The sequence below is a fragment of the Crassostrea angulata genome, chromosome 2 (genome assembly GCF_025612915.1).
Source record: "Crassostrea angulata isolate pt1a10 chromosome 2, ASM2561291v2, whole genome shotgun sequence".
Lineage (NCBI taxonomy): Eukaryota > Metazoa > Mollusca > Bivalvia > Ostreida > Ostreidae > Magallana > Magallana angulata.
The window spans coordinates 57,910,667-57,923,748 of NC_069112.1; the positions used below are offsets into that span (position 1 = coordinate 57,910,667).

General features: G+C 32.1%; 1 protein-coding gene across 1 annotated transcript; it reads right to left on the bottom strand.

The window, feature by feature from the left end:
* Window positions 1–6,361: 6,361 nt before the first annotated feature.
* On the bottom strand, window positions 6,362–9,839 carry LOC128174556 (uncharacterized). Its single transcript, XM_052840079.1, has 4 exons — window positions 9,800–9,839; window positions 8,074–8,156; window positions 6,857–6,925; window positions 6,362–6,553 (listed from the first exon to the last, which is right to left on the bottom strand). The coding sequence occupies exons 1-4, from the start codon at window positions 9,837–9,839 to the stop codon at window positions 6,362–6,364; spliced, it is 384 nt and encodes a 127-aa protein (XP_052696039.1).
* Window positions 9,840–13,082: the final 3,243 nt, after the last annotated feature.

Genomic DNA, 13,082 nt, shown 5'->3' on the forward strand with positions numbered 1-13,082 from the left:
GTAGGAGTGACCGGCAAGTGATTTGGGTATGTCGATGTTAAATCATGCAATTGCTGTTTCATTAAGCAATTGTTGCCTTTTATCCTCGCTTGCTCCATCGGCCAAGATGCATTTATTTGCGATGTTTCCTTCTGTAAAAAAAACCCATTCTTATTTCAACCATTACAAGAAAACACGCGTTACATTAATTAAAACTTAGTTTAAAAGTTCCACACCTTTCTATTCTAAATCTTACTTGTCACTGCATGTGAATTTTGTATTCCATTTTGGAATATATCGTACACTGCGATCTCTGAAGTTAAAAAAAATACCATTTTCACAAAATATATGGGTATATTACGTTATTTTTATGTACTCGTGTATGCATGTGAAGGTAAAATATTATACATAATTTCAGTACATGCACATAGGCACTACACTATTTACACACTATTTTCACGTTTAAATTTTTTTTTCTAATTTGTTTCTAGGTGAATAAGGGAATACGTGTTTACGTTTAGAAAGTTTACATCCGTGACATATTGAAAAGAATTTACATGATCGATATACTAGTAAGATAGGAATTAACGAAATGATTTAAAAATTAGCTTACAATGTATCTTAAGATAAGATTTAGTCAACTGCGTTACACTAAGAAAGTTTTCTGAAAAAGCAATGACAAATCTTAAGAACTTCGTAAGTTAAAACTTAGGCATATCTTAAGTTCTATCTTAGGAAACATCTTAGGAAATCGTTGTGAAACGGGCCCCTGGACTTTTCAAGGACAAAAACTATCTTAAGTTCTCTTCAAAATGACATAGAGTAAATACCTTTTTTTTTAAAGTTCGTTAATAATTCAGATATTAATAGCATAATTTCCAAACATAATGTTGTTTAACAAAAACTGGAAAGTCTATCGTCTCATTGCTAATAAACCACTTACACCCTGCCAGCTGAGGAGTAATAAATAACCTTCAATTTTCTTTTTTAGAACTAAGTTCCTCATGGTTATATAATATTTTTACTGGTACAAGGAAATTTTCGTATACACTTTAATTTTTGGAAGTAAACATCCTAAGGACCTATATTTACAGGGTTGTTTTTTTTAATTGAATTTTACCATTCCAACTGAACAAAATCTCAAAATTGTTAAATACAATTATCATTTCATTATACATAAGTTAAAATGTGTTAAAACACAAGTTTTTTTTTATTCCACACCATAGGAAGTACAGAAAACTTGCTAATTTTGATCTCTCCTCAGCATTTAATATATAAGTATATTGTTAAGAAAATGGTTTATAACATGACCTAACAAGTTCAAGTTTGGATTATCAAAGATGGTTTTTGACGCATATTATGATAACTGATTGTTACAAATGCCAATATCAGTTTTAAAGTTTGAAAATCTGAACAACTGTTTGCTAAGAATATTGAAATATGTTACAGTGAAATGTTAGGAAGTCCTAACAACTGGTTGGCAAGAATTAAGCAACGCATTAAGTTATCTCTTCGTAAGCCTTCACAAAACCATCTAAAATACTGCTTGTTTAGAACATAAGAGTTAAGTTTCAGGTTTACAACTCTTGTCAACTTTTGTTCTTGTGTTAAGAATGCCAGTATCAAATTTAAAGTTTGTACGCTTTACCAAATGTTTGGCAATAATTAATCAAAGAGTAAATTTCAAAGATTACATGTCTTTTATTAAATTGAAATAGAAACGTCTTAACAATAATGATTGCTTGTCAAGAATGTCAGACGTTAAGTTCTCAGTGTAAACTCCTGACAACTGGTATATCACATTGAAAATAAACCACTTTTTTTAACCATTCTGTATGTCATACCATTGGTAACCGGTACTAAAAATGTGTTGATTAGAGATTATGTAAGAAACCTTCAACATAGTTAATGAATACAATATGTGCTTGCGCTATTATTTCACATGTCCAAGATTTCACTGTTCTGCAGGTAATACTCAAAAACTCTTATTCGGCGCAAAAGAATTTGCATTTATTTTAGTGCTGCTAAAGTTTTCATCATTTTCCCCAGTGGCGTTTTGCAGTATGGGAGTTCGTCTATCTCCAAAAACCCCTATACACTCTGTGGTTGGTGCATCAACAACCGCGACTGTGATAAGTTCCTTTTCTGGTGTGTTGGCAGTAACCTGTAAAATATATAGCATTATACATATGTAAGTGGTATTACTGATTCATAAACTCTTACATTTATTCAAATAAAATTTGAATCCTGGTGTAGTGCCAGTGAATGACTTAACTGACTTAATACCCTTCAATCATTACATTATAAGAAGAAGCTCTGCTAGTCATACAGTGAAATGCGCTTTTAAACCTCTTTATTGACAATTTATTCTAGATAAATAGGCTTTAAGGACACACGAGACGTTCCTCAATATTTTATATTATTTTCCTTGATATATTATTCATTTTTTATTATCATTTAAACCTGTTAGTTCCAAAACAATTAGAGTATATTACAAGGGTCTTTTCGGGGCTTAAATATTTATAGTTTTCCTTAAAATGGCATGCAAAATGCATTTAAATGTTTATGAATAAACTTAAGTCATTTTCTATATTTTCAAGTGGACACTTTATATCTAAATAAAAAATTATCATATAACATGAAAATATGATTATGGAATTACTTAGTGGAAATCTTCACATTGTTGAGGTAGAAAATATGGAAGATAGGTCGCATCTGACATTACACAGAAAAACACAGTACTAGGTTGTGGTAACCGAGGGTGTCTTACCAAATTTGTGAAATTTCAAAGTCCTATCTCATGGAGGAGTTTTGCAGTATGTTATTTTGTATGTAGGTACCTTTTTAAAATAATTGTTCTCTTATATCTTTTTACAAAACTTGAAATGTAGTAAAAGGACCAAATTCATGATTTTTGCTTGTACAATAGATCTATAACTCTGTTAATGCCATTAATCAATTAATCATTACAAGTAAAAAATGGTGTATATTACAACTTCCATAGACCCACTTACATTTTATTAATTATGACCAAATGACATAAAGTGTACTAGACAGTGCCTTATACAGTATGTACATGCCTTCATCAATCACCCTCTGAATGAGAAAACTTGCCTGAGAAATCCCCCGGCGACTTTACTCTCTAAATACGAAAATACTCGTTCCAGGGTGCTTTTTGATGATTGTTTCCACTTGGTCCCAGTAAGTCTGCCTAATTGTTGATAGTTGTGTTATGATGGAGTCTTTTTTTACTGTTTGTTTCTTCTTTACGATCATTGGGACACTGAGGGATGAAATCAATTTCAAAATAATGCACAGAGAGAGAGAGAGAGAGAGAGAGAGAGAGAGAGAGAGAGAGAGAGAGAGAATTATCTACATATTAGATCCAACTTATCAATGTTGAATTTATTTGGGTGGGTGGAGGGTGGTTGGGTTAGATTTGTGCATTACCAGGTGTGTATAAAAACAATATCATAGCACAGCATTAAAAAGCTGATACATGTTTTCCTGGAAGGTTGACTAAATGTTGAAAATGTACCTTCATATTTCTCCAGCAGAGCATTTCTCATAATTGGTAATTCTTCAAACTGACAAGTTCTCAAATGAAGCTGTTGGAAGTTTTGTTATTTCTTAATAGGCCAATTAAGAAATGGCATAGCTCCTGGTGACAGCTTCTTGTTGAGGAAAACCTTTTTGATAAAAAAATGCCATATATCCCAAGAAATTGTTGTAATTTCTCTAATTTCTTCACAAATTTTTATCTTAATCTACTGTGATATCTTGTTTATGTTTACCATTTTATGCTTGTTTTGCTTTGAACAAATATGACATATTTTAAGGTCATTTTTACATTGTTTTGTGTTCTTCTATCTCCGGGCAGAGCTCCTGTAACTGAAGCATAACATGCTGTGTATGATTACCATCAATGAACTCTACCTCTGCATCAGGTTGAAAAGGGTCTTCAGTTTTAGCTCCTTCTGTAGGAATATTTAGTTTCATTCATTTGCGTTTTTTTTAAAATTTGAATTGAAACTTCCATAAATTTCTGTCCGATGTTGGGCGTTCAACTTTCTAATTGCCTTCGACACTAATGCAAAGTTTATGGCCGACAGTGGAATATTAAATTCTCTGATGCATTTCTCTCTGCATATGAATAGCATAAACAAGCTGTACATTTTCTTGAAATTTACCTTTAAAAGTTTTGTTAAGGTCGCTCTCACATTTGATTGGGACATTCTATAACATTTACACAAACCTTGCTGTCTTCATTTTCCTTTGTAGAAGCTTTGTTAGAGTAATCTGCTTCTACACTCTCCGTGGTCTATTATGATAAACATAATATGGGATACAGGGTGTTAGCCAGCCCCTTGAAAGATATCCCATTATAATTGTGTTATACGAAATTTCGTGTTATTCGCCAGGCTAGCTAAGCCTGTTAATGGCCGTGTAAACCCATTTCCTTTTGAGGGTCGACTGGGCTTCTCCGGGGCCCCATCCCCACCAAATATGAAGGCCCAAATATGGGATACATGGTGTTAGCCAGGCCCTTGAAAGATATCCCATTATAATTGTATTATACGAAATTTCCTGTTATTCGCCAGGCTAGTTAAGCCTGTTAATGGCCGTGTTAACCCATTTTCTTTTGAGGGTCGACTGGGCTTCTCCGGGGCCCCATCCCCACCAAATATGAAGTCCCAAATATGGGATACAGGGTGTTAGCCAGCCCCTTGAAAAATGCAACAGAATATCATGATTTGCTTACCCTCTTGCCAGGCTAGCTGATCGTGCCAATGTTCAGGTCAGGTCAGGAAGTAATAACTGTTCCTTTCAATTAAAAATGAAGTTTTTCTGGATTTTTTAATTACGTTTATTAGCATGTTTACGGTAATTTGAATAGAGAACCCACCACAGAATTCTATTCGCTATTCGATTAGTGAATAGCGAGAAGCGAATAGAACTCCAACTTCTGAATGGCCCATCAAACTGCGTATCAGTAATTGAAATAGTTATGAGAAATTGTATGGATCCAAGCAAAATTGAACTCTATTCAACCAGACTCTCAGCTGTATTCGTTAATCTCCGACAAGCAAGAGAGACTCTCTGCTTGTCGGAAATTTACGGAGACAGCCAAGCGTCTGGTTGAACGAGACTATATTGAACTCTGGCGTAGGTATATATAAAATGTACGACTTCAAAAAATATCTATATTGTTGGTACCAATTAAAATCTGACTGTTTACAAGATATCTATATATTAATTTCCTTGAAAAACAGTGCTTAAGAACTCATTACATCGAATTTATTGATTAGATCTAGATGTTGTCAGCGGTGTTGATTTGTGCTTAGGTCCAAACACTGTTTCAATTTCGGTTTGCCTGTGTAACTGCATAGGAGAGTTGATTAAAATCAACTCCAAAAAATAAGTTTTATTTCCGTTCAATATTCTCAGTTACAAACATTAATCAGTGAGTCACCCAATCGAACATTTCTAATAAGAATGTTTTTAAACGAGTTATAAAAAACAAGACTCATTATATTCATCAAAAATTTAAACAAACGCTATACATGTATCAGGAAAAAAAATTCGTTAAGCCCATACCATCACCATAACTACATTATATATGCATGTTCTTACAAGAACATGTAGTTCATTTGTTAAGTATCAATTAAATTCTAGAGAACAGAAATGGAAAAGCTTATAACAATCAACGTTACCCACGGCGTTCCACGACGAATAAATGCGGATAGCAATGGGTTTTATGTCTAAATGACTCATCCAAATGCCTTACATTCTTCAATAGAATTTGTGCATGTCACACAGAGCCGTATAGATATAGTTACCCTTGATTCTCCAGTAAATTCAGAATGGTATATTGTGTGACTGTTAGCTGTTCCAGTACCAGACGTGATTTCGCTCGTGTAACAAAAACTAACAATGCTTAAAGAATATATATAGTTTTATATGCTTAAGATCTGCTTTTTAATTTAAAATATGGTCGGTCGATCGATCGAGATTGATTATTTTTTTTTAGCATTTAAACTTACACTATCTTGATCGCACCAAGTAACTTGGTCACAGTCGTTGGGATTTGATAAATCTTTGCAGTTGAAACACATATGTCCGTTGTGATAATCATAACCTAAAATGTATTTTTATCAATTAATGTAAAGCTATGTTCGGTTCCAGCGCATATTTGACCAAGTAATCACTGTATTTGTCAACCTAACTGTCGCAAGTGTATACTTTCTAATATGATAGGTGTAATTCGGGTGTATTTTATACTTTTATCGATTTTACTATGCGTTCAAAACATATTATACGTTTGATTATAATGTACATTGAATGTGTATCTTAATATAATGCAAATGAATTGAATATAACATTAAAAACCTGCAACTCCACAAGAGCCTCCATTGTTGCAAGCAGTAGTGTTACAGCAAGATTCACAAACAGGAAATTTACCGTCGTCATCCTCATCAAAATCAACTTCAAACGAATCGGGAGCACCTTCCTTTAACATAACCTTCCTTCTTCCAACTATTGATGTTTGAGGCCCACCTATGCTGCTACAGACCTAGAGAAAAATAAATCCTTTTACGTAGTATAACGATCAAATAATTGACAATTTTGAATTTTTGGTTCTCGTTCATAAATGCTAAGATATAATTTTAGTTCCCACTGACCTGAGACACTGTGACATATGGTTTAAAACACGATTTGATACATGTTCAAGTTTTACTTTTTAATTCATCAAAAACGTCAGTAACAACAATTTCAATATAAGCACATGTAAATCACTTTCAATTGTATACAATAAATCAGTCTGAAGTTCCTACGAAACATTTGTTATATAAAAAAAAAACACTTGATAACTCACAACATTACTTTTACATCCCAAGTCATAATAAATGGCGTTGTGTCTAACATACTTTTCAATGTAGCATTGCTGTAATGAGAATAATATCGTATAAGACATGCATACATGTATCTACAATATTTTTTGAAGTAAAAGTGGCATAAAGCACACTTGGTTTGTTCTATAACACAAATGCTATTTGAATATGAGCCATAGGCTCTAGTGAGTTTGTTTGATAAAAATGGGTCTGTCCTTCCCGTTATCGTTGGCGTCATAAACTTTTTTTAATTGTTAGGTGTGGGCCATCAGGGGGATGGAATGTTTATAAGACTATATGCTAAATTAGAATTAAAAGGAAAAAACAATTGAAAATCTTATTCTTTTAAACTAAACCTAAACCATTAAAGTTTAATACAGGAATTTTGTGTGGAGATAAATTTAAAAACCTTATAAAAAATGTATTCTGATTTGTGTACATAATTTGCAGTTAATACTCTAACGGTGGTCTATAGTATTTCTAATTAGGTAAAGCTATTGTTGTTGAGGTTAATTTAGGAATGTTTGGAGATAAATTTAAATCCCCTTATAAATATCGGTATTCTAGGTTGTCTAGATATTTTTGCAGGTAATACTCTAATGATGGTTTTGAGCTTTGTTTTATCAGTAAAAACTAAAGTTGTTTAGGTAAGCCATGTGGTCCCTAGGTCTCTTGTTATATATTAACGGTATTTATAGAACTTAAATTGACGTAGGCTCTCAGATGAGAACTGAATGTTGCGCAGTGCCTGTTTTAGAATCTCAGCTTATTATGACTGTAACAAATTTGCAGAAAAAATATTCCCCTTTCTTAGCCCTGTAAATGGTTTGTAGAACGGTGTTTAATTAGCTGGAAAGGTCAATTGACTAAAACGAATTTTAAAAAGGTAATTGCCAAATAATAGTAAACGTTTTCTCGTTATATTTGAAAAAATATGCAATATTTTTATCATGCCCACATCACTAAAGAATGCTGTGTGGTTCATAAATCGTCCATTACATCCAGCTTACAATTTTGAAATATGACCCTAAGCCAGAAATTATCATTAATTAAAACTATAAAAAGTGCAATATGTCTTGCTTTTAAATTTTAATTAATAAAATTAATAAATCATTCATTATCAGTTAACATAGATCTTTCTTTAAAAAAAAATCAATGTTGAAAAATTATACAACCATCTACCTTTCTTTTAAAATCTTACCTGGTGATTACCACATCTGGTCACCAAGTAGCATTCGTGGGGGCTGTTTAAGTCTCTGCAGTTCATACATAACTGACCTGCCACTAAAAATAGATTAATTGTTTTTTGCATATTTCGTTTTAACCAAGACTAAATATACAGTCAACGAAAACCATTAACAGAGTTAGCGCTCAGTACAGATGATATGGGTGTCAAATTCATGACAATTTATATATTTAATAAATGCACGAAAATTAAAGAATATGTGAGTTTCGTATGAATGCACATTTACATAAAAACGCAAGTCATATGTAGTTTAAAGTTTTTATGTACTACTCTCATACAATGTTATATAGTTAATTGAAATTATATCATTATATACATAAATATATTTTGGATTTTTGTTATCTATTTTCATTAGATAGCAATATTAAGAACATTTTATTAACTTATTCCGCAGACATATTCGATAACTCTAAATTATTCGGAAAACTTTAATTCGTTCCAGAAATCTGCCACTTATATATAAAAACTGATTAAGCTTATTGTGTTAACAAAACAGTTGGCTTTTCAACGAAAACCTTAACTTAGTGGCTTCATGGAGACCAACTTTACAAATGTAAATTGTTTTGAGACACAGATACACTGATAACACTGTTATTTTTTCTAATTTTATCACAACTTGATCACAAATGTGATATATATATATATATATATATATATATATATATATATATATATATATATATATATATATATATATATATATATATATAACTTAATCATATATATATATATATATATATATATATATATATATATATATATATATATATATATATATATATATATATATATATATATATATATATATTATATATATATATATAATTAAGTTTCCGGTTAATAACTTTAGATTAAATATAAATCACGGTAAAAACTTTAGTAGTTCGGGCGATTGCATTTGAAGTCCACATTTTGTAAAATGGATATATTTTAAAATATTCTCTTCTCACACATAGTCAATGTTCCGAACCTGGAATGGTTCTCACTGTTTCGTTCTTTTTTTGCTGTTTGTGCACTCTCACTCCGGCGTTGTGCTGGTTAGTCAGGCTAATATAATTTTCCCCACAGGTTGGACAAATTGCACAGTAGATAAAATTAGATTATTTGCAGTTCATTGGGGCACTAGTTTTTAGAATTTGGACATTTTTGAATATTATTCCTTCTCCCTCCTATATAAAATTCACATGTTCCACTTTTTGATGCATGGGAGTAGTATTGCAGGACGAGAACCTTGCTTTGGAGAGAATTATTCGCTCTCAAATTCGGCGCTTTTCTTCTGCTGTTTATGATTGATGATTGGTTGAACAGTTTTTGTTTCATATTTTCCGATTGTTCTGATATTGGTAAAAACGTTTTGCTGATTTCAAAATTTTATGGTTACACGGACTATGTGTAGTTACAAACGGAATTTTCTAGTTTCTCCTCCTTAAGGAGTAAGTAACTACACATAATCCGTGTATAACCCCCCCCCCCCCAAAAAAAAAAAAAAAACAAAAACAAAAAAAACCACAAAAAACAAAAAACAAAACCAAAAACAAAAAAACAAACAACAACAACAAAACTTTAAGGCTGAGGATTAATGACCCTCAAGAGAACCCGATGTAAAACTATATCAAAAGATAGGAAACAAAACAGATCTACACAATACACGTTTTATTTTCAATTGAAACTCTTCGATTACCTGTTATTTCGATTAATCCAAATATAAAAGTCAGTTGCATGATCCAACTGTTTAACTGAAAAAAGAGTGAATATCAATAAGTCAAAAAGAAAAGTTCATACATTTTAATGTGAATGTTGTACGACTTTAAAACACTTTTTAACGCACTTGCTTTTCATTAAATGGAATGTGCGATCATTCTAGAAAAAAACTATTTTGTTTTCCATGAAATACGATATAATGCTAAATAATATGGTGTTGAATTTTGGAGTTTATTTCCAATCTGGTCATAGTTTTGACATATCAAAATAATGATTTACTGAAAAACATTTTAATTTCAACGATAAATATGTTCTCCACCAAGAGGTACATTTTGAGTAGAACATAAAGCAGTAATGATAACGCATTTATCAGATTATATAAATCATAATGACTGTTCATATATGAACAAACTTTTCATTTAATGAGACCAACTGTGACCATCATGAATTGAATTTGAAATGTAAAAACAAATAAAATACATTTTGATACCGTAAACTACAAGCGAATATAAGCATCGTTGTTTTTTTTTAGCATTTACAAGCAATGTTCGTTTACTAATAACAGGTGTCACGATACACTTCCTCGGGCATTAAACATTGATATTTTACAAAACAATCATTAAAGAAAAACTAGAGCAGAGCTCGTGGCAAAGCCACGAGTAGGTCTTCCGTTGTTGCTGCGGGTTGAAAATATATGTGATATGGTGTCAAACGATGATAATGACTAAACTTTCAGTTCTGCTTTTGTTATAAAAACGTGCTGTGATTGAAAGCCTGTATATAAAACATGTTTCAAAAAAGAAAGGAAGAAAATGTTTTAGGAAAACTATTTGTCGAACACAGTTTGTGTAATCGTTTCAAAAATTCTTTAATAAATGAGTTGATTTATAAAATTGAAAAAAAAAAACTTCAATTGCGCTTGCGTAAGTTGGAATTCAGGGAGGGAATTAGACATTTCGTGTTAGAGAAATTCGAAGAAGTTATGAAACTGGTCAGTTTCTAGATTAAACTGCGCATTGGTGTATTAAAAGACTATCTTGTGAATCGTCTGTAGCCACGGTCCGGAATCCGTATGTGCAGTCAATACATTGTATGTATATCGATACACCTTTACCTCCTCACCTACAGATGTTAAATGGCGAGTTAAATTTTCAAAGGGTAGAAAACATTGTTATAAACAGTATGTACTCATGATTCATGTCAGGAATTGTATTGTTTTAAAAACCGAACACGCCTACAAAACACGTCATCTTTTTTCTAAGATAACTTCTTTTTTTAAATATTTCTAATTTTTTGAAGACTATGTGCAAGTTTAGAATTGTTACGTGCTGACAAAATTTAGTAAATAGTCAAAATTGATGGCATTTCTGAACTTTTCTATTGGGAAATGTGTGTCGTCTGATATTATTTAATGATACGAGTAGACTTGGACATTCAAAATAATATATAATCAGCTAAAAAAAAACATCAGCGGGAGAATTTATGCAAAAGCGAGCATCTAAATTTTACACCAGATGGTGCTGTTTCATAGAAACACCGCTATGTAACGTGAATTAAATAACCTTATTTACAGAAGTAAATATTACCTCTCTCGACGATGTAATAATATGCAAAATCCTTATATTTATGTCAGTGGGTTGATTTATAAAATTGAAAAAAAAACTTCAATTGCGCTTGCGTAAGTTGGAATTCTGGGAGGGAATTGGACAGTCCGTGTTAGAGAAATTCGAAGAAGTTATGAAACTGGTCAGTTTCTAGATCAAACTGCGCATTGGTGTATTAAGAGACTATCTTGTGTATCGTCTGTAGCCACGGTCCGGAATCCGTATGTGCAGTCAATACATTGTATGTATATCGATACACCTTTACCTCCTCACCTACAGCCATACAAATGAGGGTGCAACCTTCATATACACATGCATAGTTTTAAAGTTCTGGAAACTATTTATCTTGTATTTTAATAAATTGGGTATTCATTGTTCACCTAAAATTAGTATTCCACTGGCTGTAGCTAACCTTGTAAGTAAATTAAGTTACATTACAACCTCATAATACACAACTTCAATTAAAAGTTGTTTTTTTTTATCAATTTTCATACAATTAGAAATAAATAAAATCCCTAATAAGGCACTTTAAAAGTGTAACTTTGAGAGGTGCATATATTTTTTGAGGCAGATATGTCGCTATATATATAGTCTGCAAGTCAAGTGAACTATTATGGTCTTTCAAAGAAATAAGAAATCTGTCGACACTTGCAGTACTTTGATGATTTCTATGGCGATCGACTGCATTGCATTATGTAGTCGTATTTCCAAAGAACAAAATTTCCTTTGACTTCCAACTTTCAATTATAATATATTATGAATTATTCTGTTCATAACTATATAAGTTTAGCGTGTTCAACAGGTTAATTTATTAGCCACATTCTCAGGTTACTATTTCACATCTTTAATGTGAAGATGATTGACTTCGAATAATAGTCTTATTGTTAATAAAAGCACCTTCCAACTTTTACTCAATTACATATGTTCTGAGTTGTGAGCGCTAAAGCGACACAAGATTTCGGTCGCAGATGCCGATTGAAGTAACACAGACTGGCCAAATAAACAAACGGGCGCAGCAATGAGTTCGCTTCCACACTCAAACGAACAACCATGTATTAGAAAAACTACAGAGTAATTAATATGTGACCGATAGAATCTAATCTTAAGTTGTTTAAAACTCATGTTAATATACTTTCAAATAATCATCAAATGCCTCAATTCAGGACAATTCAGGACATTCTTTTATAGTGCTAGCACCTACGGCAAACATGTAACATGGAACTTTGATTATAATTTGATTTGATTTTTAAACTGCAATACACGCCTTTGAACGACGATTTGAAAAGTTTACAGTATAATGACCATATTCTATCAAATAAAAGTTCTTTATTTTAAACTTAAAACCCACAATTGATCTATGTCTGATATTGCTTTAGATTGAGAATGACATTGCTTTTATTAATTAACTGAACAATTTCTTAATTGACACCGAATCGTTTAGTCGATAAACTTTGATGTGTAATCAAAACTAAAACAATTCTTGAGTTCGCGGCTAATTAAACTCGAATATGAGAGACGCAGCTCTCGTGTATTAGATAACCGCTGACCGCTAGGTAGCCCAGCCGCGACCATGGTGACCGATTTTCTCGGCCGCGGGCGAGGGAGAGTTTCGTTAACTTGGCCAAATAGCCACGAGTACTGGTCAACAGGTATTACGTT

Coding starts and splice junctions, on each gene's coding strand:
- LOC128174556 (XM_052840079.1), bottom strand. CDS start 9,839: ATGCAACTGACTTTTATATTTGGATTAATCGAAATAACAG. Junction 8,157..9,799: donor TGGATTAATCGAAATAACAG/GTAATCGAAGAG, acceptor ATCTATTTTTAG/TGGCAGGTCAGTTATGTATG. Junction 6,926..8,073: donor CCAGATGTGGTAATCACCAG/GTAAGATTTTAA, acceptor TTCTCATTACAG/CAATGCTACATTGAAAAGTA.